We start from the raw sequence: 27,311 nt of genomic DNA on the forward strand, positions 1-27,311 counted from the left end.
GCTGAAGATAAGAGAACCGCCGGTGCGTATTCTGCTTATTTCCCTCCCGTTTCTTGAGACACCGCCTGGAGAGCGAGACTGGTCAAATAGACCTGAGAAAAGAAACATCCTATTGCTGTTACTGAGACAAAGTAAACTCCGACCATGCGGGAGACCAAGGTACAGTGTACATATCTACCCGAGCCTGGCGTTCAGGACTCATACCGCCACCCCCGCTCCTTCTTTTCCTCGCCCATGCCAGATTCCCCAACCGTTTCCTCGCTCGCCGCTCACCATCATGGCTGTCCGTTAGAAAGCCATCTCCTTCTTGATCTGGGCGATCGCCAGGCCGGGGTTGAGACCCTTGGGGCATGTCCGGGTGCAGTTGAGAATGGTGTGGCAGCGGTACAAGCTCATCGAGTTGTTGAGCGCGTCCCTGCGCTCGGCCGTCTTCTCGTCGCGGGAGTCGGCCAGCCACCGGTAGGACTGCAGGAGGATGGCGGGGCCGAGGTACTCCTCCGAGTTCCACCAGTAGGACGGGCACGAGGTCGAGCAGCACGCGCAGAGGATGCATTCGTAGAGACCGTCGAGCTTCTTCCGGTCCGCCTTGCTTTGCCGGTACTCCTTGCCCTGTGCTGTGTCAGCCAGCCTGCCGCCAACGTCACACGCGACTCCCCCGAGCCGTTGAGAACTTACATCCGGCGAGGGCGTATCCCTCTGCAGATACGGCTTAATCGACTTGTACTGCTTGTAGAAATGGGTAAGGTCGGGAACCAGGTCCTTGACGACGTAGGTGTGCGGAAGCGGGTAGATCTTTATGTCAGCCGAGGACTCGGTAGGGATGCGGCCTGATAGAAAGCGTCAGCACTCCTGCGACGTCCATCGCGTTGAACCCTTGTCCGACAGAACATACACAGGCACGCGAGAGTGTTGGTGCCGTTGATGTTCATGGCACAGCTGCCGCAGATGCCTTCTCTGCAGCTCCGGCGGAAGGTGAGCGTGGGGTCGAGCTCGTTCTTGATGCGGATCAGGGCGTCGAGAACCATGGGGCCGGTCTTGTTGAGATCGAGGGTGTAGCTCTGCATCCGCGGCTTCTCGGTTGGTGTGTCCGGGTTCCAGCGGTAGACCTGGAAGGTCTTGAGCTTCGGCTGCTCGCCCGAGGCGGTCGTGCTGTGCTGAGCGCCATCGGCGAGCTGGGCCATGCCGCGGACGGCAGCGGGAGCGGCAGCGGCCGCGCGCAGGGCCGGCCTGGACGCGGCGGCGCCGAGCAGTACGGAGGCGGAAGAGCGGAGAGCGGCCATGGCGGCAACGGGAGCAATTAATGCGCTTTCACTGGCGACAGTGATGTTGCGGTCGCGGGCGTGGGCAGAATTGCACAAACCAGAAAAGGCCGCGGGATGGCAGGCACGCTGTCAGTTGTGGCGCCGAATTGCAAGTCCCGGAGCGCCACTGGCCAGTGCAGTGATGACTTTCGGTTTCCCGGCACCTCGGCTAGGCGCTGGCCAATCAGATGGCGTGCGATTCCAATTGCAGACTGCCGCAGAGCCCACGCCCGAACTGCGGGACCAAACGGGCGAGCTGCTTATGTAAGTAGCTAAGTTGGGAACTGACAGGGTCAAATCCACCTGATCCCAGGTCGCACGCAATCAACATCAACAACACACCCCCGTCAATGACGGGGAGTTTGACCACGGAATACAGAGCCGCAAACTTGAGCGGTCGATGTGATTCCTGACTTGTACCTGTGCCTCCCATATGTTTATTCCGTACCTCGACGTTGTTCCTGCAGCCTGGCTCAACAGACTCGGACTGCTATCGGTGTTAGCATTAATTCATTCGGATGAGCGTCAAAGACATAGGTACATACCTTGGGTAGCATAGAACGGGTTGTTCACCTGTCGTGGCCCATGACGAGCGTGAGCTCCAGCCGTCCGTCGTAGATTCGCTCTTTAGCAAAGCCCCAGCATCAGTCCTCCCATTTGTCCTCGACTGGATCGTACCCCAACACATGCGGGTCGATGTTCAGGCTCTTGAGCATCATCAGCATCGTAAACTCCTGTGAAACAACGTCAGCATCGTCCTCAGAGAACCCCCTCTCGCCTCTGCTCAACTCACCGTCTCCTCGCTTTCCTCCTCCGGCTCTGCCTCCTCGCCCTCCTCTTCCCTTCCACTCCCATCCCCATCCTCCTCTCCGCCCCTCCCCCATCCAGCCGACAGCCGCTGCTCTTCATCACCAAACCCACCACCATAAAGCTCCCTTTGCCGCTTCCGGCTCTCCCTCCAGGCCTTTGCCCCGCCCATCCCATCCACCCGCCCCTTAATAAGCCCAAACAGCTCCTCCGCTGCCAGCCGGCTTGCCCGCTTCCTACACAACTGCGTCAGCCACATGAAAACCCAACCACCCTTCCCCTCAAGAAAGAGAAAAGGCGTAACCACAGACATGCAACAACAACAAGACAAGAAGAAGCAAAAAGAAGAAGGAAAGAGCGCGAACGCACCACATGCTAATCATCCCCACCAAGTCCTTACTCCCCCCCTCCTCACCACCCTCCGCACCACCACGCTCACCACCACCCCCCTCCTCACCACCACCACCACCCCCATCATCACCAGCCCGCCTCGCCGCCGCCGCAGAAGCAGCAGAAGCTGCTGCTGCTTCTGCCTGCTCGATCCTTGCCGCCTGCCGCACCAGCTCCAGCCGCTGCCGGACGGCGCGCAGGCGGGCGCGCATGGCCCGGTCGGACGCGGCGAGGCGCTGCAGGAGGACTGCGGGGTCCGGGTCGTCGTCGGCTCCGGCTCCGGCTCCGGCTGCGGCTCCGATTCCACCTCCGGGTGCTGGCTGTGCAGGGGTGTTGTCGTCGGGTTTGGGACCTGGCTTGGTTGTAGTGGTGGTGGCGCAGGCGCTTCCCGGATGCCGGTCCGTCTTCGCCGGCGGGTTGTGCGCGGGTTTGTTTCGGGAGGTTGAGGGAGCGGATGATGATGATGGTGGTGGTGGTGGCGGGCGGGAGCTGCGCGCCGGCAGCGGCGTGCCGGCGGGGGCGCCCGGGGTGGTGGTGGTTCCCGGTGCTGCTGCTGCTGCTGCGGTAGAGCTGAGGCGAGTGGGTTGTGAGCTCTGCTCGTTGCCCGTGCCTGGCGTGTTGCTCGGCGGCCGGCTTATGAGCGGCGATCGGAACGGCTTGCGGAGAGTGGCATTGGCTTCTTCAGTCCGCCTGCGTTTGGCGGCAGGCCCCCCGGGCGTACTTGGGAATGTCATCTTGCAGATGGCGAGCGAAGCGCATCTTTGGTGGCTGTCGCATCCCTGTGTGACTTGCCGTTTTTGTTTTCGGCTGAGGATGCTGAAAGATGCCGTGCGATAGACGCAGGCAGCGGCTTGGTTTGGTAATTGCTTGAATGTTGGATTGCGGAAGTCACCAAAGTGCGATGCTCTGATAACAGGTACAGTTCACAACGGGGAAGTGCTGCAACAGGCCTCAAAAAATACAAATCACTTGCAAATTGGGTCATCACCACAACGCAATGCGCTGCATATACGGAATACAAGCAGTATATTTGTCAAGACTGCCTTGCTCGACCTGATGAACGGTTTTCCGCCATGCCGGTAATCCAAAAACTGATACATTTCACTGCTATGCTTTGTTCACCGCTGCGTAGTGCCTCGAACAGTGTCTAACCCGCAACGCCCTCGATGTCGTCTAAACAACCAAATACGCCAATGCGCCGCAATGCCTTTAGTTATGAAATACATCCATTCTACCGCACGTGCTCATCAATGCCCGACCCCTCCAACTGCCCACTGCCCAAAGTCAGGATCGCCAGGCTGCGGGAAGAGACCCCTGTCCTGCTGCTCCGGTTGCTGTTGATTCTCCGCAGCCGCCCTTCCCGGGACGCCGGCTTGCTGCGGCGGCGGCTGCTGCTGCTGCTGCTGCTGCTGCCGCCTGGTCTCCTCTTCCCGCCGCCTTGCCGCCTGCTGCCTGTGCTGGCGGTACATGACCAGGAAAGCCAACGCGGCAGCCAGCCCCAGAATCACGACGCTCTCCATGACGCCGTCGTCAAAATCTAGCGGGTCACCGCCGGGCATGCCGTTCTCGTCGTACAGGTCGTCGAAGGCATCGACCTCGTCGTAGTACTCAACATCGTCCTGAACGAAGTTGTTGATCCACTCCCGAAGGGACCATTCTTGCTTCGGCGCTAGTTGGAGGAAAGCTGTGTCAGTTCCGGATGTTAGGGAAATGGACTCCAGGGTCCGAATACTCACTTGGCTCGTCCTGGATGGAGTTTATCCCGCCATGTGTGAACGTGTTCCAAGCGCTCTTGATCCGAAGTTTCAGCAGGCTCAGCTTGACGGGGAGGTAAGCCTCCTCGTTTGTCTCGAGCGCCGCGTCGTAATACCGCTTGGCCAGGTGATAGTCCTGGTCCAGGCCAACGCCGTGCTCGTGCATCCACCCGAGATTGTAAAGTGCCTGCGCGCTCTGGTGGTACTCCGACGCGCTGGTATAACACTGGACCGCCCGTTCGACGTCCGCGTCGGTGCCGATGCCGTACAGGTAGTAGTCGCCCATCTTGACCAGGGCGTCGATATTGCCCTGGCGTGACGAGCGCGTCCAGAATATCAGCGCAAGCGTAGCATCCCGGAGGAGCTGGGATACCCGGCCACGGGGGGATAGCACCTGAGGGAGGGGCAACCGAGACTTGTCCGGATCCAGAATGTAAGCGACGTTGTTTTGCGCCTTCTCGTAGCCCTGCTCGGCCGCGCCGAGGTACTCGAGGAGTGCCAGCTCCGTGTCGCCATTGTCGTACGCGACGTTGGCGTCCGCCCACGACGAGACAAGCGGCTCTGCTCGCTCGGCCACGGTCTTGTAGTACATCACGGCGGTGCTACATGACTTTTCGCGGCCGATGCCGAAGAAGCTCATTTCGGCGAGATAGTAGAAGGCCTCTACGTTACCCCACCGAGCGGCGATTTCAAAGTAGCGGTTCGCAGCGACCAAGTCCTCGTTGTGGCCCTGGTCGAGGTACAGCAGGCCAAGCTGTACAGCTGCGGCAGCGGAGTCCAGGCCGGCGGCTGTCTTGAAATGCTCGGTGGCCATGGCGATATCTGCCTTGACGCCGTAACCATGGAGATACAGCAGACCCAGGCCGTACTCGGACTGCGCGTCTTTGAGTTTCGAGCCTCGCTCGAACCAGAACTTGGCGCGGTCGAAGTTCTGTTCGACGCCTTCCCCGCGCATGAACATGCGGCCAATGAAGCCGGCCGCCTTTCCGGCCGTCTTGTCCAGCCCCGGCTTGGGGTTGTCGACCACACGGTTCTTCCTCCAGTACTTCTGGGTGACGTCCAAGAAGTATTTCCTGGCCATCGCCACGTTCCTGTCGAGGCCCCTCTGACCCTCGTAGTAGATGCGCCCGAGGTTGTACGAGGCTTTGAAGTCCCCCTTATGGGCCATGAGATCCAGATACTCAATGATGTCCTCGATCGAAGCGTGGGCATCTGAGTTAGGGTTCGCCTTGACGGCATGTGGCCCGGCGCTGACAATGCTGGCTCCTTCCCCGTAGACACCGCCGCTCTCGTCGGCGATCCGGTAGGCCTGCGAGATCCAGCCCATGCCGCCCGGGGGGCCCGACCGGTACCATGCGATGGCCTTGTCTGCGACCCGCTTGTAGTACTTAACGGCCAGGTCGCAATTCTTTGGTGTCCCAATGCCCGCGTTGGCCCGGTAGGCGAGCGTCATCTCGGCCCTCGTGTGTCCCCTGTTGGCAGCAAAGGTGTAGTAGAGGAGAGCCCGAGCCTGGTCGCGCGGGACAGCTCCCCCGACGCCGGTCGAGTACATGAGACCAACCATATACAGCGCCGAGCTGTTCCCATTGAGAAGGGCCAACTGATGGTAGTAGTCGAACGCTGCCGCAAAGTTCCTCGGGTGCGAGAAGTTGCCATAGAAGTTCATTTCGGCAAGGATATAGAGAGCGTCCGAGTTGTTTTGCCGGGCGGATTCCTCTAGAAGCCTTGTCGCATGCAGGAGGGGCCCGCTAACCGCGCTCTTCGGGGACGATTCGGACGACGGGGCGCTGAGGCGGAGGGTCGGGAGGGCATTTAGGGCGAAGTGCAGCACAGCGCCCATGGCTCCTTGTTGTTTCCGTGTCCGGGCATGGGAGACCTGTTGTAGCTTGCGCAACTCGAAGAGGGCCGAGTCGACGAGGTCGGCGCCTGGAGTCAGTCTGTCAGCGGCTGCTCTCCAGCCCGTGTACCACTGCGAACAAGCAGCAGGAAGAAGAGGCGTACCAGGTTCCCGCACCGTTTGTCCCCCGCTCTGCGAGGCAACCTCTGCGCGAAACGAGTCGCCATTTGCGTGCTCAGCTGGGCCGCCGCCAAGTACGTGCTGGTTTGCCTGCGCTTCGGCGTAGGAAAGCGCAGAGGCCTGCAAGAGCACTGGCGCAGCGTATTAATCGTTAGTGGATGGTCTTGTGAATCCCTGGTCCAAGTGACATGGCTTACGGAACAACCAGGAAAGCAGCTTCATGGTCGACTGGAGTTGCTAGGAAGAAATGGTAGAACCCGTGTTTGTCATGCCATGGCTGGGTTGGTGGTTGTTTAGAGCTTGCGCGCGTGGGTGCGAAGTGGCTTGGGGCAACAGCGCGCGGCAGGTGTATTCCGTTCAGTACAAGCTGTCCAGAACAGAAGGAAGCTTCTGTTCCACTGATGATGCAGTTAACGCTAAGGTTACCTTACCTAAGCTGCTGTGCTGGGTTCCTGCATTACCCAGTGCACAGTAGGCATTTGACAAGGGGTGTTCCACTGTTGAAGCCTATCAGCTGTGGACAGCTGGCAACTGAGGGCAAGGGGGATGGTTCTCACCTTCCGTCCAAGACATAATGAGATTGAGATTGGAAGGAAGGCAGTGAAGTCAAAGCATGGATTTTTTTTGGGCCGGGTTAAACAACAAGCACGGCATGAAACAACCTGTATACCTAGCGACCTGAGCTCTGAGCAAAACATACCCTCAGCTTATAACCAACTTACACAGGTATGCGGCCTGGCTTCCTGTGCTTGCCAATGCAGGCGGCAGCTTTGGATGTCCGAAAATTGCATGCTGACTTACACGCCAGAACAGGGGGGGTCGTTGGTTGAGAAGTCAGAAAGTGACGGAAAACACCCTGACACAATGTATCAACTCGTCAACTCAGACACGTACAAATACCCCGGGCAAGAAACCTATGTCTTGGACATTCTCCCGATCGCAACTGGCTTTGCCGCAACCGCTTCCGATCAGACGCTCAGCCTCTTCGACCCCCTCGGACTGAGCCAGGGACCGGTCAAGAGGATCCGGACAGAGCATGGGAATCTGACTGCCGCGAAGGTGTACAGCGCAGCCGACTCGGTCATCTGCACGACCGGAGAGAATGGCACCATCTCGGTGTGGGATTTGCGTCTGGACCCTTCCAATGCCCGGGCCATGCAATTGGGCGGTGCGTCTGTGTCGCCCGTTGCTGCTCATCATAACCATCTGAGCTGATAAAGGACCCGGAGCATCAGGAAACCAACCTAGTCTGCTATCCCTGGCATGCTCCAACGAGACCAACACTGTTGCCGTCGGCACAGAGCTCGCAAACCACCAAGCATCCATCATCATCTGGTGCGTTCTTTCCTCCCTCATGTCTCGCCAAAATGTCCAAGCCCCATCTGCCGGACCCCCATCTGACCAGGAACCAGGGATCTCCGATCGCCCACAGCCGCGAAGCTCCAGTACGTCGAAGGGCACTCGGATGATATCACCGTAGTATGCAACCCTCATCCATCCCCCTTCCCCGTGCCTCCCTCACGACCAGCGCAATCGCAGCCATACTGACCAACCGCGCCCCTCCTCCTCCCCCCTCCTCGCTTAACAGCTAACTCACCACCCAACCCAACCCCACCTCCTGCTGTCAGGCTCGACCGACGGCCTGGTCAACCTGACCGACACGCGGATCGCGGACGAGGACGAGGCCGTGCAGGTGACCTTTAACCACGGCTCGGTGCACCGGGCCGGCTTCCTCCTCCTCCTCGACGGCGACGCCACAACTACGGTGTACGCGGCGTCGCACGACGAGAAGTTCGCGCTGTACGACGCGGCCGAGCACGCCGCCGCGGGCGGCGCCGCGGCGGCCGACTTCGGCGACGTGCGCGCGCTGCTTGGCTGCCAGTACCTCGCGGATGTGGTGCCCAAGGCGCGCGGGGCTGGGGCGGTGGTGGGCGTTGGTGCGCAGGAGTGAGTAGCGTTTCCTCTTTTTTACCTCTTATTTAATCCTTTTTCCCCTTCTATTTTTTGCGTCGAGGTGGAAGCCGATATCCATATATCCATGTTTCCCTTGAAATGCTACGTTGCGCTGCTGGTGGCTAACATGGGTTGATTAAAACAGTCAGCAAATGTTCCAGTTGATCCATCTGGCAAAAGGGGCGAGTGGATGGGGGCTAGACCGGGAGACGGTGGTTGGGCTACCGGGGGCGCACGGGTCGGAGCTGGTGAGGAGTTTCTGCCTCTACGACGAGCAGCAGGTGGTGTTTACTGCTGGCGAGGACGGTTGTGTGAAGGCCTGGAGGCCGGGTAACTAGAATCCAACGAAAGGGAACCCGGAGTGTTTGTAGGGGAGACAGTTAAAGCCCAGGCCATTTTCTCCCCCAGGCTCTTTCCCGGCACCCGCCCTATATATTCTACTCCCGCGTTTGTACCGCCGGTCTCCTCCAGGAAAGCAGCATGGCTCAATGGTAGGATCGGCTGGGTACTTCCGGGCTTGCCACCGGGCTTGCTCGATTCGAAGAGGTCCCCAGTTTGAGTCGGAGCAAAACCCCTGAACCAAATAAGTTCCCAGTGCGTTTTCGTAGCTGGCCACCCCCCATCCCCCTCGTGGATGGGGCCCTGGCTGGTGAGCTTTCGGACGAAGCAAAACCCACCGGGGGTTTTCGTAGCCGGCCACCTCCCTTCGCGCCGGCAGAGGGAGTTGGCGGGTGAGCTTTTTTACAAAGTATTTGGGTGTGGTCTTTGGGGTCTCAAACAGTGTTGTCCCCTCCCATGGACCCTTAGTGCACCTGGCTCTGCCATCGGCTTTCCAGAAGCAGGGCAGTCCTGTGACACTGTTGTCGTTGTCCCCTCGCCTTTTCCTCATCCCCTTCACTCGATGGCTGGAGAGCGGGCAAATATATAAACCATACAGCCCAGATCTAACATAAGCACACTTCCCCTGGATCCGTTCTTGTGTTCTTCGCAGCTGCGCGAACTGCTGGACAAGACCCAGAGCGCAAGAGCAGTAAGAGAGACACCAACAAAATGATTGATAATGACCACAGTGTGGCTCATTCGTTCCTCTCGACTACGAACTATTATGCTATAGGCTCGGTCTGACTGGCTGAGAAACAGCGACCGCCGGTCTATGAACAATGCTCGCCCGGTATTAGAACTGCACTCCTTTTGGCTAATGATGAACGGCTGACACAATTTTCCATCCCGCTAGCAGATGCCGACTGCAACAAGACAGGCCACTCACTGCAGGTTCTCGATCACCAGAGCGGAGGCGCCGCCGCCGCCGTTGCAGATACCGGCCACGCCGATCTTGCCCTTCTTCTCGCGCAGCACCGATGTCAGCGTGGTGACAATGCGGGCGCCCGAGGCACCCAGCGGGTGGCCGATGGCGACGGAGCCACCGAACACGTTGACCTTCTCAGGGTCGAGACCCAGCAGCTTGATGTTGGCCAGCGCGACCACCGAGAAAGCCTCGTTGATCTCGTAGTAGTCCACATCCTGCTCCGTCAGGCCAGCATGCTTGATGGCCTTGGGGATGGCCAGCGCCGGAGCGGTGGTGAAGCGAGCGGGGTCCCGCGCCGCATCAGCCCAGCCAAGGATCTTGGCCAGCGGCTTGATGCCGAGCTCCTTCAGCTTGGCCTCCGAGACGAGCACCACGGCAGCGGCACCGTCGTTGATGGGAGCGGCGTTGGCAGCCGTGACGGTGCCGCCGTTGGGAATGAAGGCAGGGCGGACCGTCCTGAGCTTGTCGATGTTCAGGTTCTTAACCTCCTCGTCCCGGTCGACCTTGACGGGCGGCTTGCCCCGGCCGCCGCTCACCTCGATCGGCGCAATCTCGGTGAACAGGCCGGCGGCAGTGGCGGCCTGGGCCCTCTGGTATGTGCCGATGGCGTACTCGTCCTGCATCTCGCGGGTCAGGCCGTGCTCCTGGCTGCACAGCTCGCCCTGCATGCCCATGAGCTCCTGCTTGCCGTAGGCGTCGCGGAGACCGTCCTTCTGCACGCCGTCAACCAGGGAGGCATCGCCATACTTGGCGCCGGTGCGGAGGTTTGGAAGGTAGTGCGGTGTGTTGGACATGCTCTCGGTGCCGCCGGCGACGACGATCGACGCGTTGCCGGTCATGATGGTCTGGGCGCCAAGGATGATGGCCTTCATGCCCGAGGCGCACACCTTGTTGACTGTTGTGCAGACGACTGCGTCTGAGAGGCCAGCGCCAAGGGCACACTGCCGGGCAGGGGCTTGGCCAAGGCTGTTGGGAGAGAGCGGGTTAGACGGCATCCGCGGAAAGAGGGATCTGCTCGGCGGAGTCACCTACTTGGCCGAGAGCACATTGCCAAAGAAGACCTCTTCCACATCCTCGGGCTTGATCTGGGGGACACGCTCGACGGCAGCTGTAGGCGTTGTCCTGTTAGCAGTCGGTCTGTTTAGGGGATGGCAGCTCCCTCCCTCCCCCAAAACAAACCCTTGATCGCGTGCGAGCCCAACTGGGTTGCGCTCAGGCTAGAGAGGCTGCCGAGAAAGCTGCCAACAGGCGTTCTCGCGACGGAGACAATGTAGACAGGAGGCAGGCCAGCCATGTTTATGATTTCTGTGAGCAATTGAAACCAGACTCTTAAGACGAACGGTTGGGGGACTTTGGATTGTCGGTGTAGCGGGGAATTCAACAATGGGGTTGCTGAAAGTAGGGGACCTCCATACAGCGCCGATAAGATATGCCCCTCAGTGCGGACAAGGGTGCCTGGACTGTGGCGAATGAAGAGGCGCGGTTCTGCAGGTCCAGCGAAGGGCGCGAGCGCAAAGCCTCGCCAGTGGCCCTTGTGTCCAGACCCCTGGATCGCCCAGCCACATCGACCAGCGTTAACCGACCAGGCCTAAGTTAATTTTTTGGAGCAGTCTTACATCACCAGCGCGCGACGCGACTTGGACTTGGGGAGCGAACCCTGGGGCCGTTCTGAGGATCCAAACACACTTTTCCACCAGCCACAATGGATGACGATCTATACGACGAGTTCGGCAACTTCATTGGCGAAGAGGTCGAAGCCTCCGAGGAAGAGTCCGAACATGGCGTCGACGTGGGCAACTATGCCTACGACGAGTACCCCGAGGCGGCCCCAGAAGCTCCCGCCGAGGAGCGCATGGACATCGACGGTAAGTGTCAGCCGTGTGCAGGCAGCGCAATCCGCCGGCGCATTGCTGTGCGATTCTGACTTGCGTCCGCCCTACAGATGAAGGGCCATCGAATGCCGTCGTCCTGCACGAGGACAAGCAGTACTATCCGACCGCGGCGCAGGTGTACGGAGAGGGCGTCGAGACGCTGGTGCAGGAGGAGGATGCGCAACCCCTGACGCAACCCATAATTGCGCCCATCGAGCAGAAGAAGTTCAGCATTGAGGAGGCAGACCTGCCGCCCGTCTACTTCGACCGCAATTTCATGACCGATCTCATGAACTACCCGGAACAGATCCGCAACATCGCACTGGCGGGCCATCTGCACCACGGCAAGACGGCCTTCATGGACATGCTCGTCCTCGAGACGCACGCCATAACGGACAGGTTGGAGAAGCGGACAGGGAAGAAGCGCGACGAGCAGCTCAGGTACACGGATACCCATGTGATTGAGCGGGACCGGGGCCTGTCCATCAAGGCCGCACCCATGAGCCTCGTGCTCTCCAGCAGCAAAGGGAAATCGCATCTCTTCAACATCATCGACACCCCCGGGCATGTTGACTTTGTCGACGAGGTGGCCGCGTCCCTCCGGCTGGTGGACGGCGTGTGTCTGGTGGTTGATGTGGTGGAAGGGGTGCAGGTTAACACGGAGCAGATCATCAAGCACGCCGTCCTTGAGGATATCCCCCTCACCTTGGTCGTGAACAAGATGGACCGGTTAATCCTTGAGCTCAAGCTGCCACCCAACGACGCCTACTACAAGCTGAAACACGTCATCGAGGAGGTCAACACCGTCATTGAGAACACCATTCCTGGGCGAGGCGCGGAGAGGAGGATTAGCCCGGAGAAGGGGAATGTGCTCTTCGCCTGCACCTCCATGGGATGGTGCTTCACGTTGCGGTCGTTTGCCAAGATGTACTCGGACAGCTTTGGCGGCGTCAACGTTGACGAGTTTGCTCGGCGCTTGTGGGGCGATGTCTACTTCAACCCCCGAAAACGGACCTTCACAAGGAAAGCCGTTGAGGAGGGTGCGAAGAGGTCATTCGTCAATTTTATCATGGAGCCGATATACAAACTCTTCTCTCACACGATCAGTGAGAGCCCCGAGGATCTGAAGGGGACGCTCGGGAAGCTGGGAATCCAGCTGAAGCCTTCTCAGTATAAGGCAGATGCAAAGGTCTTATTGAAGCTAGTCTGCGAGCAGTTCTTTGGTAAGCTCACTTTCGCCGACGGTACCTCACCATGCTAACTCTGTGCAGGGCCGTCGACCGGGTTCGTTGACATGGTCTGTCAGCATATTCCCTCACCAGTTGAGGCTGCCGAGAAGAAGCTGGCGCAGTACTACACCGGCCCCATGGACACCAAGGTCGCAGAGTCGATGAAGAAGTGCGATCAGAACGGGCCACTTGTCATCCACGTAACCAAGTTGTTCAACACCACCGACGCCAAGAGCTTCTACTCGTTCGGGCGCGTCATGAGCGGCATTGCGCGGCCAGGAATGGAGGTCCGGGTGCTTGGAGAGGGCTACTCTATCGACGACGAGGAAGACATGGTGTTGGCGAGGGTCTCAGGCGTGTACATCGCCGAAACGCGCTACAACATCTCGACAGACGGCGTGCCAGCGGGTAACTGGGTCCTCTTGTCAGGTGTTGACAACTCGATCGTCAAGACAGCCACCATCGTCGACAAGAAAGTCGACAATGACGAGGCGGCCTACATCTTCAAGCCATTATCCCACTTTACCGAGTCTGTCCTCAAGGTTGCCGTGGAACCCATTAACCCGTCCGAGCTGCCAAAGATGCTCGACGGCATCAGAAAGATTAACAAGAGCTATCCGTTGGTTGCGACGAAAGTCGAGGAGTCGGGAGAGCACATCGTGCTCGGCACGGGCGAGCTGTACATGGACTGCGTGCTCCACGACCTGCGCCGCCTCTACGCCGACATGGAAATCAGAGTGTCCGACCCGGTCGTCCGTTTCTGCGAGACAGTGCAGGACATGTCGGCTACGAAATGCTACGCCGTCACGCCTAACAAAAAGAACACAATCACCATGGCGGCCGAACCGCTCGACGATGGGATTGCCAAGGACATCGAGTCAGGCGCGGTGAAGATACGGGACCCTCCGCGGAAGACGGCTAAGTTCTTCGAGGAGAAGTACGGATGGGACATGCTTGCCGCCAGGAGCATCTGGGCGTTCGGGCCCGACGACATGGGCCCGAATATACTCCAGGATGACACATTACCAACAGAGGTGAGTTTGGAAGTTGCATCTTCGCGTTAAGGATGGCACTATTGGGTTGCCGTTTCCCCTGGGGGTCACGCAGAAGTTTGAGACGCATCGCGATGTGAGGGCTAACGCAAACGGACTACGCCAGGTTGACAAGAAGCGGCTAAACACGGTCAAGGAATCGATCCGTCAGGGGTTCAGTTGGGCAACCCGAGAGGGGCCTCTCTGTGAAGAGCGTAAGTCCTTGCATCCTTGCCTCATCTTCTCCTCAGCCGTGCATTCGGTTTTGAGCGGCGTGCTGCAAACTCCACAGTTGCACCGCCAGCTCGCCTTCCTCCCTTGGGCGCGCTCACCACAGGAAGCGGGAATCCGTGAGATCCGCGCCTTTGCCCAACCAACCGCCTCCCTAATCCGGCAGCTCGCAACTTGTCGTGCACTAGCTAACCGAACACCGCCTCTTCCGCAGCCATACGCAACACCAAATTCCGACTCATCGACGTCTCCCTCGCACAAGAAGCCATCTTCCGCGGCGGGGGGCAGATCATCCCCACGGCGCGCCGGGCCTGCTACAGCTCCTTCCTGATGGCGTCGCCGCGGCTGATGGAGCCCGTGTACTCGGTCTCGATGACGGGCCCGCAGGACTCGGTCAGCACGGTGTACAACATCCTGGCGCGGCGGCGCGGCCACGTGCTGTCGGACGGCCCGATCGCGGGCACGCCGCTGTACCGCGTCAGCGGCCTGCTGCCCGTCATCGACTCGTTCGGCTTCGAGACGGACCTGCGCATCAACACGCCCGGCCGCGCCATGGTCAGCCTCGTCTTCGACCGCTGGAGCATCGTGCCCGGCGACCCGCTCGACAGGGACATGGTCACCCGCCCGCTGCAGATGGCCGCCCCGCTGGCCACCGCCAGGGACTTTGTCCTCAAGACCCGCAGGCGGAAGGGCCTGAGCGAGGACGTCACCGTCGCCAAGTTCTTGGAGCCCGAGTTCTACCAGAGCTTGATCGAGTCGGGTACTCTGGAGGGGCTGTGAGGGCCTTTGGCTTCTTCTTCTTCTCTCCTTCCTCTTTCTGTTTCTCTCTCCTCTGCGTACGCCCCGCGTGGGTGAGCTCGATCCGGGCGTTGGGCGTTCCGGGACTGGCAGGTCGTAGATGTTCAATGCGACTTGTTTGCCCTGCATGTTGGGGGTTTGGTGATATATCAGAATGTGGGAGGCGGGCATCCTATGTGATCCACAATAAATATCCACACGGCGGTTCCCAAGATGGTTGGGATATTGCTTCGACATTTGCTGTCACTCGTCCCTGCTGACAGGGGACAGGGGACTAGGATGAAGGTGGTCGTTCACCGTCGTTGGTTCTGCGCGTGGAGTTGGGAATAGTGCAACCAGCTTGGCGATCGCTTCCAGTGGGCATATCTGTGGCAGCCCTCCGGTGTTCAGTCTTCTGTCGGCCTCCGAATCGTCCCAGCCCGTTGGCTGGCTGGCTGGCCAAGCATGCGTACGGCCGGTGATAGAGGAGGGGAGTGGGAGCTTCGCGTATTTCCCGGGGGGGTTTTGCTTCATGACGCGCAACTGGCACATTACCACACACCGCACCGCACCACACACCAACGAAGCGCTTCTTTTTTTTTCTCTGTCGACGCCACTGCTACGCGGTGCCGTCGTGCGTCCCAGATTCAGAGCGGAGAGCTGGCTGCATGTCTCACAGAACAAGGCAGGCACAGTTGTGGATGCTTGGATTATCCCCATTTATATGTAAGGAACTTTGACGGGCCTGGCGTGTCGTCGATTGGGGTTTGAGTTACATCAGATGCAGGCACAGTTGTTGGTGTGTTAGTCCTTTCCTCCTCCCCTATTAGGCTGGGCAAGGGAACGGAGGGTTGTGCTCCGCAGAGGATTTTGTCATTTTTCACATGCTGCTTTCTCTGTACTTGAAAGTCCGGTTGCAGATACTGTCGTAGCTATTCTGGTACGCAGAGAGAGAGGTGTTGGTGAGTCGTGTCGGCGTTCTCTTTTCCTGTCTTTGTGCCACCTCGAAGCCGTCCTTGGAACGGCTCCAGGTCTAACAGGGCGAGTTGGGCAGACGGTCCGGGCAGTCCCTGCTTGGGATGACTCTAGAGATATTCGCAGCGTATATCGGGCCACCGATAGTTAGACTCGCTCAAAGGCGTTCAATACACTAGATGGACCCGTTCCACGCCGTTGTCTCCATGCAAGGGGCAGCGAGGGGTTTGCTACACGTACATCCTGTTATCCGCACATAGCGATCCACGTGCCGATCTTGACCGCCCTTGCAAACCCCCATCGTCAACGGATCCTGGAGGTGCAGTGTAGCCTGGCCCATTGTTTCGTTAGCGTAGCTAGGTACTGTAGTTTATCTTCTGCATGTTCGAGAAGGTCGCTGCGGCACACGCGAGTGGACACCAGGGAGAGGCTGCAAGACAGCAAACCATGCCCAATGTCTTGCAGCGGATTGTGACCTCTCTTCAAATCTGACACCGGAATAAGCCCGCTCTCCAGGACCAGCCATCCGGCGATATCCGCCCGGGTCAGATGCGTGGAAGCCACAGCCGAAGCTGTGCCGACCGTTGGATCCGGGGAAATGGCGCGCATATGATGCAACGGAGTGGCCGATCAATCGGGACTGCCGGCTTTCGGTTGGTTGCTATCCATAACTACCTAGTAGGTATCGACAAGGCATGAAAACGCATTTTCGAAGCTGGGAGATCGGCATAACTATCGGCATAACTCTCCGCCCCCAATGGCAAGTGGTATACGCGTGTACACTACGCCTGGAAAAGGGGCGGAAGCATCGAAACAGCACGGTGCAATGCATGGTAGGTAGGGCCCCGAGCCTGCGTCATGGGAGGTGGGAGAGGTGGGAGAGGTGAGAGACAGTACCCCGTAGTGTATAAGGTACATACACTCGCAATGCTTTCTGCTTGGGCAGCGCGAGAAAGAGGTGTCTCATCACCGGGAACACGTGTACGGACCTAAATATATTTGCTTGCCGCCTTGAGCACACCAAGAAAGTTATTGCTGGGCCGAGTTTGAAGGGGTGGGTGGGCCTGCCCAGCCTCGGACTTGGGAGAGCGAGTTCAACTGCCTCGTTAAAGCACTGCGTGGGTGGGAACCGGGGAGTCGTCACGCATGGCCCTGGGTACTAGTGTAACTCGTTTTCCCTGCTACAGAGATAAAGTATTCCGTTAGACGCGAGTTGACGCGAGAACCGTGCGGAATAGTTACAGCGAAGTTGTGTAGTCTCAGTTCAACGGTCGAGTATGTACTTACGCAGTACGCACCTATGCACATGCATGCGACGGGGCGGAGCGTGACAGGAAGTTACACGGTGCAAGCTGCAAGATTTCTTGGTCCTGTTCCCTGCTGCGCATGCAAGGCCCAGAGCACCGGGAACCGCCGCGGATGGGCGGAGGTGCATCAGCCTGTTCGCACCGAAGTTGTCCCGCCAATCGCGCAGGGGACCAGCTTAACCGAGCTGCTGCTCCTACGGCGCCTTCACTTCACATGTGCCTTGCCCTGGAATCGTTGGCTTTTTTGAGCTGATCTGGGACCATGCAACAACCAACGCAAGTGCACCAGGGGTACACTTGTGTGGAAACGCCACATGACGCGTCACGCGATGTGAGTGGGCTCCTCATCCTTGCCATTCGGCTCTTCCCTTGTCGCCATCGAAGGTCTGGCCGACGCGCCACTCACACGCATGTCTCGAGCATCTTGTCCACCATGCGCCGAAGGGTGTCGTTTTCCAGAGCGGCGGCAACCCTCTCCTTGTCGCCTAGCTGCTTGTTGACCTGGTCGTCCTGGGCGTGGGAGCCGACCTTCATCCTCACATCCACCCGGTAGTTGGGTGGCAGAGTCTGCTCCAGCCTGCACCGCACCGCAAGACCGATGACGGTTGCAAGAGAGCAGTGGTTGATGGTGGGCGTGAGCTCCACCAGAACGGTGACAAGGGAATCCGAGCCCGGAAGCTCGACGGGCGAGGGGCTCAAGTGGATGTCTGGGAGGTTCACGACCGACAACTGGCCCAGCGTGTGCGGATGCTCAGGGTCCGAGATGGTAGAGATAAGATCTGTGCGGACGTTAGCTAAGAGGTTACGGGTTGAAGCGGGTTGAAGAATGGCACCGCTCACCATAAATATCCTGCTCATCCATGGGCTCCTCTCTGTAGTCGTCCTCCTCGTCCGACGACAGGCCAGAGCCATAGGGCCAGGCGTGTTTAGGATAGACGATGCTATCGCATTTGGAGTCGGGCCCTTGTCTGGGGGCTGCACCCTTTCGGCTCCTTCTGGGGAGCTGCGAGACGCTCAAAATTGTGGGGTTGGCGTTGTCCAAGTCTCTCTCCATCTTCCACTTTCGCTGGTGCGTTGTGGACGCTGCGGGATCGGCCCGTCACGCACGCCTGTGCTACTGGGGATCTGATGTACCGGTTTTGGGTTTCCGGCTCAAAATGCAAGAGGACGATTCGTCGATGAAAGGTTTCATTCAGAGCGCTGGCGATGATGAGTTGCCACTTTCCCGTCTGACCGGAGGGGCTGCTGTGACTGGCCTGCTTACTAACAAACTACTCATCGTACAAGGGTGCCCCACTTCCCGCAGCGGCTGGACCCAGCCGGTAGACGTTAAAGAGGTCCCGCCAAGACTAATTTCGGCCAATTGTCGGCAATGTTTTTACAACGTTTTTACGCAACCCCGATCGCCAAGGCGTTTACACTATCGCTAAGCGATTAGTTCGCTAAGGGTACAGAGGGCGGCGCTAACCCCCCGTTGGTTAGGGTTTAGGTTAAGGTTAGGATATGGATTAAGGCTATAATACGGGTTAACTTCGTTTTCTTTTTTTTTGATTTGGTTGAGGTTTCGCGAAGTTGTTGCTACGAGTCTTTACGATTCTTCGTTGTTGATATTGCTCGAAGTCGTCGCGGCCCCGCTCACCCCGTGGCGATTGTAAATACTTGTAAGCGGCAGTCTCCGAAACTAGTCTTGGCGGGACCTCTTTAACGACGACCAGGCAGCCGGCCCCGCTCTCCCCGACAAGAAAAGGCAACCCGGCATCAATCCCCTCGGCTCGGTGAACCCGTCCAGTTTCCATGATCGCGATACATCTTTTCCTTTGCGGTCTTTCTCATTAAGACTTTGAACGGTAGCCGTCTACCTCCACACAGCATCGACAGTAATTTGGTCAACTTGACATAACATTATTTACATACACTACACCTGTGGCGTGCTAGCTAACGTAGGATATCTGAAGAAGACGCCGAAAGTGCGGTGTGGGGCTTCCATGCGTGGAATCCACAGAACCGCAGCCGAGCCGGAGTGACAGCCGTGCTGGCGCTTTCCATGGTTCCCGTCGGGTCCAGCCATCCCCACGTTTCCAGACAAGGCGGCAGGGACGCATCGCCTCTCGGACTTGTTTCTACAATAGGCCTGGGCGTTGCCATGAGGAAAGCAAAAAGAGACCTCAGATCCGTGATCTCCAACCTTAGATCTCCATCGCATGGCGGAAAGCAGCCTTGTGCCTGCATCTGCCGTTACGGCGGGTCTCATCAGCTGTGGAGGTATCCGTTGGGCCGTTGCTGTGGTGTTGCGAGTGGAGTGTGCTCTGTAGTGTAGTGTAGCCTTCCCATCCACTTTTCTCTTTGGGCAAGTGTTTCACGACCCTTAAAAGATCGCCAGCTCCAAGGTTCATAGCAGCCGAGTGGGAACCAGGCTCTTCAGAGAAACACAACCACCGCGACGGCCTTGCACCTTCTTCCAACAGCACGTAGAGACTCGGCACATCGCGGAAGGTTCCTTGTCGGATACTACCTGCCTGATGTAATCTGTCGGTCGATCCGCGGCGTTTCTCTCGGCAATCCCGCTTGGTAGCAACTGCCTTTTTGTCCCCGACTTTTACTCTTCCCCAACTCAGACGGCGCTACCGACAGACACAAAGCTATGCCAATGATGGTGGCGGAACAGCCAACGCCGCCAGTCCCTCGGCATCCTGCGGCAATCAGATTCGGAGAACTCCAATGACCCCACTTCAACAAATGGCTGGAGCATGTGACAGTGAGGAGATGGATCGACATTGCGACTTTCTCTGCTGCTCCTCAGAGAGACACTCCTCGCAAGGTCGATTGTTACCTACATACTGCGTTGGTTGTCGAACTGGGGGCGATGTCACTTTCCAGACTTGCGTTTGGCCGCATGCAAGCTGTCGGTGCAGCGCGATGCGCCTCCTGAGTACCCTGTAATACACTCAGCGCGGAAGAGTCCGGGATTGCGCTCTTTGGAATGCGGAATCGATCCACCCAAGACCATTTTTTCGGCCAAACCGAGCTGCCGATCCCAGAAGGCGCCGGCGCTCCTTGCAGATGCCGGGCTTTCACCGCAAACGGGCGCGCGGCGTGCCAGGGGATGCAGGAAGGAGCCTACCGGTGTCACCATCTCAGTCCGTCCGTGGTGTAACGCAGTGTATTACGGGGTAGTTATTGTGATGTACGGAATCCATCCGTACGGAGAACCGCAAGGAAACTTACTGCGAACCCCACACCTGCGTATTATCCAACATCGCAACATCGCAATATCGCCCTGATGGAAATGGACGGTTCCCAAAGCTGGCGTTTGAGCTCGAATATTCTCTGTCCACTGAGTACAGGTCTCCTGCGCTTCCGGCTTTCGTTGACGCGGCGTTTGAGAACACTGACCTAGTGTTTCAGCCCACAGAGCGGCGCCGCGGGAAAGCGCGACAGACTAGGCATGGGACTTATCCCCCTTGCGAGAGATTTACACTACTGCGGTAGGTGCTTCGGCTTTTCCCCCGCAGCTTCCTTGGGGTTCAGAAGGGTGAATTCGAGATTAGCGTTTTCCGAGTACTCGACATTGGCCTTTTTCTGGTTACATCTTCGACGCAACGCTACGGTGCAGGGGTATCAAGGAAAGCCTGCAGCAGCATGGCGCAGGAATTGGCAGCTTCAGCGGGCTTCCACAGGCTTCAGCATCTCCCAGACGGGCGGGTGAAGCCGTGGTCCAGCTTCGAGCCACGCAGCTTGCTAGTCTGGAACTCCAGGCCCGATTCCTACGAGGGACCGCTGAAGGGGAGGGGCTGTTCCTCACGTCACTGCGCACCCTGCTGAGGCACGCTGCGATGCCATCGTTCGACATGCCGCGTGCATTGCCCCCGGCTCGCCACCCAGTCACCGCGCAGCGCATGTCCCATGGAAACCACCCACTGTACATACCGCGTACTGCCTACTCCCGAGGTACGGAGACTCTCCCGCTGCTGACGATCCGCCGTATGCTGTCACTGCACGGTAACTATCACAGCGCAAATATGCGGCAGAGCGGCAGCTTGGCGGGGACTTGTCCCGAGCCATCCTGACAAGGGTGTCGTTCTGGAATTCGGAAGGACCACGGTGGTTGAGATTTCTCGGCGAAGACGGTGGGAAACAACAATAAGGGGATGGCCATCCGACAGAAGAGGCGCTGCCGAAAGGATGATTCGGGCCGCGCAGGAATGGCTATCTGCCATGCGTGCCAAGTTGGTGAAGGAAGCTTTCTACTTGGATCCAACGCCGCCCCGAGGAACAGGACCGCCGCCCAGAGAAGCCGCCCGGGAGGTCGGCGGCCAGGCGGCTCCTTGATCCCACCAGACCCCCTCCACCCCCCCCCCCCCCACCCCACCCCTCCACAACCCCTGGTAAACTCCCCACCCCCCCTGTCGCTGGCAAGCACAGCACTGACAGCCTCTTCAATTGATGTGCGTTACCTTCACAAGGGAGTTGCTGCATAGCGCAATCGACTTGAACCGAGTCCCAAACCTTCCCCACCATCGATCCCGTTTGGAAATGACCACCACCCCTTGGATGTCTACCCGCCGCCTGATCTATTGTGGACATTCATAGTACTCAGTAAGCTTGCGTGCTAACCACCTACCTACTTCGCCAACGGGACACGCCTGTCTATGCGACTCCGCCGGTGCCGCGCCAATGCGAGAGGGCTACGCGTAGCAACTTTGTCAAGACTCCTCCTGGAAGACGCGCACATCTCAGTCTCCCTCCAGATAGCAGACGCCAACCGCGAGCCGCCGCAGCTGCAGCCAAGGCCAAACGTGGATAAAAGATTTCGGTAATTCGCGGGCCTTCCGGAACTCTTAAGTCTTGTCGCCACAAGAACGCCTGCTTGAGCTAAAGTCAGCCACCTGCTCGCCGTTCTCCTAGGTTGCTTGTTGGCGCGCCGCGTGTACATAAATATATATATCATCGGCGACCGCCCCCCACCGACTCCCGCAGTCATCGCGCAGACGCACCAAACCGGTCTCCATCAACAGACTGAGCTGTCAGAGCGCTGCCGGCCTTTGGGTATCCGTGCTTAATAGTTTCTGATCGATCAGACGGCGCCGGGTCGCCCGGAGCAGGGTTGCCCCTACGTCAATCTGCAGCCCCTAGACCACTCGCATTCCTAGGTCGCCCTCACAAGCCGGGGGGAGAGATCCAGCCTGGCTACGCGCTGGCTAAAACTCGCTTGCGCAGTTCCCCCTAGGCCCTGTCCCACTGGCCGACTTCCTCGGCGCCAGCTCCGCATCGTTCGACGAGAACGAGAGCGGCCACCTCTCGCTGCGCGCGCCGACGTCCTCGCCGTCGGAGAGGGGACGTGCGATAGCAACCCAGAGCCCGCCGAATCCGAAATTGATCATTGACCTGGCCTGGATGTCGGGTCATCTCTAGCTTCCGTCTGGTGTCCAGCAGCGCCGCCCGGAGCATCCGTCTGGACAAGCCGCCGCCATCGCCATGTCCAATGACCCGGCCGCACGCCGGCTGCTCCCCCAGACCTCGCAGATGGGCTCTTTCTCGTTCGCGCCGTCAGCCTACCCGCAGCAGCCGCGGGAAACGCAGAAAAGTGCGCCGGCCGTCCAGCCCTCCTCCCTTTCCGGTCCCTGAATCCTTCCGTTCTGACCGGGTTTTGCTGCTTAGACTATGTCTTCGTCGACGAGCACAACCGGCACAAGCGGTTAAAGGGTATGCGTCTTTGCCGTATGCTTGGTTCCTCTGAATAGCAAGAAGGCTGATCACGGCGCGCAGTGATGAGAGCTTGTGAGGGTTGCCGAAGGAGGAAGATCAAATGCGATGCAGCAACGACCAACACCTGGCCCTGCTCGGCGTGCATCCGGCTAAAGCTGCACTGCGTCCGTCCGAACGGGCTCGACAGCGGCGATTCGCAAGTCTACGAGCCATCACAACCTCAGTTCGAGGCTGCGCAGATCCCGGACAGCTTCAGACAGCAACTGCCCCTCCAGGACCAACAGCTTCTCGCCCACGCGCCCAAGCAGGGCGCGCTTTATCCGCCCCAGACATCCTACCAGGACGCCGCGGGCCTCTACCATTCGGTCCAGTACACGGAGTCTCAGCCCGTGCCGCACGAGCTCCAGTATGCACCCGTACCTCATCAGCCCGTCGGTGTCGTCGACCAGCACTACACGACGCAGACCAGCGCGTTTCCGACCCCTCCGCTGCAACATGCTCCTCAACCAGATTCTCCCGAAGACACATTCCAGTCCGAGTACGCTCAGCAGGACCTGGCGGACCTGCTGGGCTCTCTGAAAGTCGACGAGGCGGGCACAGCGCCCTATCTCAACAGCAAAATGCGACACCTCAGGGAGGAAGAGCCGGCCGTGGAAGATGGAGACGAATACAAGACGCTGCTTCCGCCTCTCACGACGGGGCCCGGGCTCAAGATCCGCATCCCGCCCGAGCTGATGCCCGACGACGACACGGTCCTTCATTATCTCGATCTGTACTTCGTCAATGCCCACCCTTACGTGCCCGTCCTGGACAAGAACTACTTCTACCACCAATGGCACAACAACAGGGAGTCCATCTCCCCGCTCCTCCTCGAGGCCATCTTCGCCATTGCCGGCCGGCTCGCGGACGAGCCTGCGCAGGGCCAGCAATGGCTAGCACTGGCAACTCGTATGGCTCCTCTCGGCGCGAACCTCGGCCGCCTGGTTTCCGGACATACTGACATTCTCTGCAGGACATGCCGACTCGTTCATGGACGTGCCGCGGCTGAGCACGCTCCAGGCACTCATGATACTCCTGAAGGCGAGGGAGTCCGCGCCGAAGAAGGGCTACTACTACCGGTCGTGGATGAGCATTGTGCAGTGCGTCCAACTGGCCAAGGATTTGGGGCTCGACGAGCACTTCGCCGATCACCAGGCCGGCAGGTCCTGCAATGGGAGCCAGGCGGAGTGCGCCTTGAAGACGCGCATCTGGCAGACCTTATTTGTCGTCGAGTTAATGATCGGCTCTCCACAAGGTAAATATGCCTCCCTCCTGCGGGACACAAAGGGGAGAAGGGGAAAAGTCAGACAGATGCTCACCAAGTGCCGCAGGCCGAACCGACTTTCAGATCGAAGAATCGTCGGTCGACTTCAGCATTCCGAGACCGCCACCGAACGGCGACGACTCCGAGTACCTGGTGTCCCGCAACTTCGCCTATCTTGCGCTGGCCGTCCGCCCTGTCGGCCGGATGGCGAGGACGTACGGGCGGCTGAAGAGGAGCAAGGATTGGGGTATCGACCCCGAGTTTGTCCAGCTGGATCCGTCTCTCACCCCGTGGCTGGCGGGGCTCCCGCCGGACTTGACCATCAGCTATCCGGCCGACGGGTCGCCCCCGTGGCTGCCCTCCCCCTTCGTCGGCAACCTCCACTCATATTACTACCTAACCATCATCTTGTACAACAGGCCACAGCTGGCGGTTCTGTCGCCGTCGGCACCGGGGGGCCAATGGAAACGGCACATGCTGGTGTCCTACAACGCGGCCAAGATACTCTGCAGGCTACAGGAGGCCGTGATGGGCCAGTTCGGACTCAAAGGGCTCCAGTGCATGCAGCGGGGGATCAACTTCACCATCTATGTGGTGCTTGGCTGCATCGTGCTGCACCTGGTGTGTGAATTTTCCCGAAAGCAGGAGAGTAACTATTCCCTTTGCATGCTGACTTGTCATGTTCACCTCTCCTAGGTCGCGATAACGTCGCCGGATCCGGACCTGAACGCGGAGGCGCGGGACTACTTCACGCGCCACATGAGGATTCTGGAGAAGTGCATGAGCGCGTGGCCTATGCCCGACATGCAGAAGCAGGTCGACTCGGTGCGCGAGGCCTTCTCGGCCGACACCCGGAAGCCGTTTGTGCTGAAGCCGACGTTCCCCTACGGCAGCCCGCACTCGGCCACGCACCCCAGCCCGCCCGGCATGCCGCACTCGCAAGTTAGTTACACCACTGCCACTGCCACTGCCACCACAACCAATGCCCACCACCACCCCCTGACTCCCGTCTCGGTCGGACCCCCGGACAGCAAGAGTGTCTCGCCCGTCGTCCCCGCGCTAACCACGATGGCTCCCGGTGCCGCATCTCAGGCGTCTTCGGGTGTGGCACAGACGCTCCCGCTGGCCGAGGCGCCGCCAGCCTGGAACCCGTCGCGCATCTTCGAGTATGTTCCTCCCATTTATATGTATCTAACCAACCCAATTTCTACATCCAGCGCGACTAACTAATCCGCCTTTTCCTTTCCCCCCCATCAGCCAATGGAACATCTCCTTCGGCGGCCCGCCCATCCTCCAGCCCTCCCCGCCCACCGCAAACGCCGTCACGCTCCAGGACATCCACCAACTCCCACACCCGCACCACCCCCACCAACACCAGCACCATCAACAGGCAATGCAAGGCCAGCTCCGCGCGGCCGCCGCCGCGCATGCGCAGGCGCAGGCGCAGTACGCAGCCGCCGTTGCCGCCGCCACCAGTGCCGGTGCCAGTGCCGGTGTGCCTGTCCAGCAACAACAACAACAACCACAGCAACAACAGCCACAACAGCACTCGTTTGTCACGCCGGCCATGTGGCAGGAGTCGGTCGCCAGCGTGTACGAGAACGGGCTCAAGCGGGGGTGGGACTGGGATGGCGGGCAGACGACGGCTGGTGGGCAGGGCGGGCAGGGGGTTGGGGTGGGGGTTGGGCAGAGGGGGTGAAGAGACTTTGAATCTGATGAGTAAAGGGAGGGAGCGGGACTAAGCTGGAGGGTGGGCTGAGTGTGGCCACCCAGTCTTCCCTCTTACTCTTTTGGTTGCGGTGGTATGACTATTTCCGGTTGTGGTGGTATGATGATGATGATGACTTGTGCGCTCGCTCGCTCGTTCGTTCTCTGGCTGGCTGGCTGGCTGGCTGGCTGGCTGGCTGGCTTTCTTTGCGTTCTGAATTCGGCCGGGTTCTTTCTTTTGGGGGTGGGAGGGGGATGAGGGGGTTCATTGGAGAGGGAGGTTGGGATCCGCGGTCGCCGACCGGCCACACGCGGCTTGGAACGTGGGCGCGGACGGGTGAGTATACGAAACTATACCGTAACTATCGCATCTGGCGTGGTGTCCCGGACGATGGAGGCTCGGTTGCTTAGGTTCCAGGGCTTTTTTTTTGCTGGCACGGCGGTTAACTATCTAGGACGGTCAACGGCGTTTGTGGGGGTGTTGGCTGGCTGGGAGCAGGCAAAAGCTGGGATGGGGAATCCGTTTTTTTCTTGGGTTGCTGCTAGGTACTGATGTATGAGCGGACGGCGGACGGCGGGGTTTCAGTTTAATGCTGTATTAGTAGTAGGTAGTAGTAGTGGGCGGCATGGGGTTTCCCAGGGAAGCGTGGAGCTTCATCGGCTTCAGCATGGATGTCTAAAAGAGATATTTGCTCTGGCCGAGAAAAACAGCTGTGGACCAGGGAGCCTACGAGGGAAACGAAAACGGGATTGTCAAAGCCGGTTATCGTACAGGTATTGTAGCAATGCATCTGCACCGACCGATCGAGCGACTGTGCATCCCCTAGGGGCTCACAGCTTCCCCTTCCCTGTGGCCGTCCCCGCCTCGACCTTAGCCGCGTTCCGCTTCGCGATGCCCTCGCTCAGCACCGTCCACACCCACCCTGTCTTGACCTGCTTCTCGCCGCCCTCGAGCATGCCGAACCTGCGGACGGCGCGGAAGCGCCACCAGGGCCGGCTGGCGTCGAGCGCGGCCGTGTCGCGCTCGTGCGTGACCATGCCGAGGCGCCCGCTCGCCGGCCGCAGGTCCGCCAGCACCATGGAGCTGACCCGCGGCTTGCCGATCAGGCTCATGGTGGTCACGTCCAGGCGCGTGCTGCCCGGCGGCGCCGTGCGCGCGAAGCGCTCCAGGATGGCGCGCGACCAGCGCGCGTACGGCGGCAGGTGCATGTGCACCGTCGCCACGAAGGGCGCCGTGCTCCAGGCGACGTAGGCGGCGGGGATGAGGCCGCAGAGGGCGACTGGGTGAGGGGTGAGTGAGTGAGTGCGTTACTCCATGTGTGGGTCAAGAAACAAGGAAAACGTACCGCCTGCCGTCTGGAGCAGCGGCTGGCCGGCGGCGAGGTAGGCTGGCGTCATGATCATGTCGAAGAAGCCAAAGACGAACAGCGTGGTCACCTTGAGGCAGGCGATGAAGGTGGTTTCTCGGCAACGGGTCAGTCAGTCAGCTGGGAGCAACGACAAGCCGGAGTGAAGCTCCATCACTCACTTGCAGTCCCAGCGTGGTAGATGATCAACCGCTCAGGGTAGACTACACCCATCCAAGAACGCCCGTCGTTAGCCGTCGGCCGCAACGTGCAAGTGGTAGGGTGCGTCTCTCACTGGGC

General features: G+C 59.3%; 10 protein-coding genes across 10 annotated transcripts; 4 read left to right on the plus strand and 6 right to left on the minus strand.

The window, feature by feature from the left end:
* Nucleotides 1-13: 13 nt before the first annotated feature.
* On the minus strand, nucleotides 14-1,476 carry THITE_2122016 (uncharacterized protein). Its single transcript, XM_003656784.1, has 3 exons — nucleotides 893-1,476; nucleotides 676-827; nucleotides 14-609 (listed from the first exon to the last, which is right to left on the minus strand). Exons 1-3 carry the CDS (start codon nucleotides 1,278-1,280, stop codon nucleotides 289-291), a joined length of 861 nt encoding a protein of 286 aa, XP_003656832.1. The 5' UTR covers nucleotides 1,281-1,476; the 3' UTR covers nucleotides 14-288.
* Nucleotide 1,477: 1 nt separating this feature from the next.
* On the minus strand, nucleotides 1,478-3,445 carry THITE_2122019 (uncharacterized protein). The gene is made up of 4 exons (XM_003656785.1): nucleotides 2,478-3,445; nucleotides 2,095-2,344; nucleotides 1,847-2,035; nucleotides 1,478-1,788 (listed from the first exon to the last, which is right to left on the minus strand). The coding sequence occupies exons 1-3, from the start codon at nucleotides 3,230-3,232 to the stop codon at nucleotides 1,946-1,948; spliced, it is 1,095 nt and encodes a 364-aa protein (XP_003656833.1). The 5' UTR covers nucleotides 3,233-3,445; the 3' UTR covers nucleotides 1,478-1,788; nucleotides 1,847-1,945.
* Nucleotides 3,446-3,451: 6 nt separating this feature from the next.
* On the minus strand, nucleotides 3,452-6,635 carry THITE_2122022 (uncharacterized protein). Its single transcript, XM_003656786.1, has 4 exons — nucleotides 6,467-6,635; nucleotides 6,254-6,400; nucleotides 4,235-6,178; nucleotides 3,452-4,167 (listed from the first exon to the last, which is right to left on the minus strand). The coding sequence occupies exons 1-4, from the start codon at nucleotides 6,489-6,491 to the stop codon at nucleotides 3,746-3,748; spliced, it is 2,538 nt and encodes an 845-aa protein (XP_003656834.1). The 5' UTR covers nucleotides 6,492-6,635; the 3' UTR covers nucleotides 3,452-3,745.
* A 214-nt stretch (nucleotides 6,636-6,849) lies between these two features.
* Nucleotides 6,850-8,634, plus strand: THITE_2122026 (uncharacterized protein). Its single transcript, XM_003656787.1, has 6 exons — nucleotides 6,850-6,995; nucleotides 7,078-7,437; nucleotides 7,505-7,604; nucleotides 7,682-7,748; nucleotides 7,858-8,216; nucleotides 8,368-8,634. Exons 2-6 carry the CDS (start codon nucleotides 7,134-7,136, stop codon nucleotides 8,558-8,560), a joined length of 1,023 nt encoding a protein of 340 aa, XP_003656835.1. The 5' UTR covers nucleotides 6,850-6,995; nucleotides 7,078-7,133; the 3' UTR covers nucleotides 8,561-8,634.
* A 639-nt stretch (nucleotides 8,635-9,273) lies between these two features.
* THITE_2156279 (acetyl-CoA C-acetyltransferase) lies at nucleotides 9,274-10,884 on the minus strand. The gene is made up of 3 exons (XM_003656788.1): nucleotides 10,708-10,884; nucleotides 10,561-10,636; nucleotides 9,274-10,494 (listed from the first exon to the last, which is right to left on the minus strand). The coding sequence occupies exons 1-3, from the start codon at nucleotides 10,820-10,822 to the stop codon at nucleotides 9,486-9,488; spliced, it is 1,200 nt and encodes a 399-aa protein (XP_003656836.1). The 5' UTR covers nucleotides 10,823-10,884; the 3' UTR covers nucleotides 9,274-9,485.
* A 223-nt stretch (nucleotides 10,885-11,107) lies between these two features.
* Nucleotides 11,108-14,801, plus strand: THITE_2122032 (uncharacterized protein). Its single transcript, XM_003656789.1, has 5 exons — nucleotides 11,108-11,393; nucleotides 11,471-12,622; nucleotides 12,671-13,662; nucleotides 13,787-13,874; nucleotides 14,105-14,801. The coding sequence occupies exons 1-5, from the start codon at nucleotides 11,231-11,233 to the stop codon at nucleotides 14,668-14,670; spliced, it is 2,961 nt and encodes a 986-aa protein (XP_003656837.1). The 5' UTR covers nucleotides 11,108-11,230; the 3' UTR covers nucleotides 14,671-14,801.
* A 1,920-nt stretch (nucleotides 14,802-16,721) lies between these two features.
* Nucleotides 16,722-18,113, minus strand: THITE_2097288 (uncharacterized protein). Its single transcript, XM_003656790.1, has 3 exons — nucleotides 17,790-18,113; nucleotides 16,930-17,728; nucleotides 16,722-16,823 (listed from the first exon to the last, which is right to left on the minus strand). The coding sequence occupies exons 1-2, from the start codon at nucleotides 18,001-18,003 to the stop codon at nucleotides 17,352-17,354; spliced, it is 591 nt and encodes a 196-aa protein (XP_003656838.1). The 5' UTR covers nucleotides 18,004-18,113; the 3' UTR covers nucleotides 16,722-16,823; nucleotides 16,930-17,351.
* A 2,352-nt stretch (nucleotides 18,114-20,465) lies between these two features.
* Nucleotides 20,466-21,075, plus strand: THITE_2122037 (uncharacterized protein). Its single transcript, XM_003656791.1, has one exon. It carries the CDS (start codon nucleotides 20,589-20,591, stop codon nucleotides 20,769-20,771), a length of 183 nt encoding a protein of 60 aa, XP_003656839.1. The 5' UTR covers nucleotides 20,466-20,588; the 3' UTR covers nucleotides 20,772-21,075.
* Nucleotides 21,076-22,177: 1,102 nt separating this feature from the next.
* On the plus strand, nucleotides 22,178-25,845 carry THITE_2122040 (uncharacterized protein). The gene is made up of 8 exons (XM_003656792.1): nucleotides 22,178-22,533; nucleotides 22,608-22,652; nucleotides 22,716-23,603; nucleotides 23,668-23,949; nucleotides 24,026-24,579; nucleotides 24,655-24,900; nucleotides 24,994-25,124; nucleotides 25,216-25,845. The coding sequence occupies exons 1-8, from the start codon at nucleotides 22,425-22,427 to the stop codon at nucleotides 25,655-25,657; spliced, it is 2,697 nt and encodes an 898-aa protein (XP_003656840.1). The 5' UTR covers nucleotides 22,178-22,424; the 3' UTR covers nucleotides 25,658-25,845.
* Nucleotides 25,846-26,496: 651 nt separating this feature from the next.
* THITE_2055963 (uncharacterized protein) lies at nucleotides 26,497-27,132 on the minus strand (the record flags this gene model as incomplete). The annotated part of the gene is made up of 2 exons (XM_003656793.1): nucleotides 26,497-26,945; nucleotides 27,012-27,132. Coding segments are annotated over 2 exons (570 nt in total), but the record flags the coding sequence as incomplete, so codon positions are not given.
* Nucleotides 27,133-27,311: the final 179 nt, after the last annotated feature.

This window comes from Thermothielavioides terrestris, chromosome 5 (genome assembly GCF_000226115.1).
Source record: "Thermothielavioides terrestris NRRL 8126 chromosome 5, complete sequence".
In the NCBI taxonomy this organism is placed as follows: domain Eukaryota; kingdom Fungi; phylum Ascomycota; class Sordariomycetes; order Sordariales; family Chaetomiaceae; genus Thermothielavioides; species Thermothielavioides terrestris.